The sequence below is a fragment of the Phytophthora parasitica genome (genome assembly GCF_000247585.1).
Source record: "Phytophthora parasitica INRA-310 unplaced genomic scaffold supercont2.57, whole genome shotgun sequence".
Classification (NCBI taxonomy): Eukaryota; Oomycota; class Peronosporomycetes; order Peronosporales; family Peronosporaceae; genus Phytophthora; species Phytophthora nicotianae.
The window spans coordinates 123,453-124,526 of record NW_008649043.1 but is presented as its reverse complement, the minus strand read 5'-3'; the positions used below and the strand labels follow the sequence as shown (position 1 = coordinate 124,526).

The following is a 1,074-nucleotide window of genomic DNA, read 5'->3' as shown; positions in this document are numbered from 1 at the left end:
TGGTAGTCCATAATTGGCGTTATTTTTGGGTTTTTGTAGTCTCATCCGAAAGCATTGAGTAGTCCATTTCACTGAAAATAACAGGATATGGCCCAGAAGCTCGCCCAAAATAACGATCGGAAATGTTATTTTGGTACAACTTGGACTTTGTATACAGTTAACCAGGACATAAATACTGGTGTTTCTATCCCCGATGTGATAAAGATGGGGCGTTCCGACGCGAAATAGACTTTCGCGACTACGGCACGTACAGCCATAAAACTCTGGGAAACTAGGTTTTCGCATACAGGGAAGTCAACCATATAAAGTAGATGTATCATAGACGAGCCTGAGACTCCATATTTAGGGTCTAGCTGAGTGTTACGCATTAAATACTATCAAAAGGCGAAGAGATCTGTACTCATAATACGCGCATTACACTGTAATGCGGTGGAGGCGGTGGAGGCTACCCCACACTTCAAAAGCACTTTTAACATGAAATGCTGTGGAGGCGCGACGTGTAATCGGTGGAGGCGCTCCCATCTCATTGGTCAAAATGACGTCGGAACTCGCTTCCATTGTGTGGTTGTGTGTGAATTGATGCGAGCATTCACTCAGAAGACCAACAAATGGCAGCAGAAAGTCAAAACTGGCAACAAAAAGTCGAAACGGGCAACAGAAAAGTTGCCTGGCGTATCACCTTCAGTGATAACGCGACGCTCCGCGCCCCCTTCCTACTTGCGTCCTGGATTCGTCGCTCCGCTCCGAATTATCACCCCAAAGGTTGTCTGGAGTATCGCCTTCGGCGATACCGCAACGTCGGCTTCGCAGACGTTGACGACGGCGCTTCCAGTCGTCGCTGTAGTCGACTCTGTTGACAACAGAGTGTCGGCTCCGCCGACACTAAGAACATTCTTGAGAAACGTTCCGTAAGGATAGTTTAAGAACGTTACTTAGTAACTTTACCTGAACGTTGTTTTTATGCGTGAAATGGGATCTACTCATCCAGTCCGTCATTTTGAGCCCCATATTGCAAAAATGACAAAAACATGTGTCCGTCTGAAATTGTACTTTTTGAATTCAAACATGCTTTTT

General features: G+C 45.7%; 1 protein-coding gene across 1 annotated transcript; it reads left to right on the top strand.

The window, feature by feature from the left end:
- Positions 1–579: 579 nt before the first annotated feature.
- PPTG_23923 (hypothetical protein) lies at positions 580–912 on the top strand (the record flags this gene model as incomplete). Its single annotated transcript, XM_008913941.1, has 1 exon — positions 580–912. The coding sequence occupies one exon, from the start codon at positions 580–582 to the stop codon at positions 910–912; it is 333 nt and encodes a 110-aa protein (XP_008912189.1).
- Positions 913–1,074: the final 162 nt, after the last annotated feature.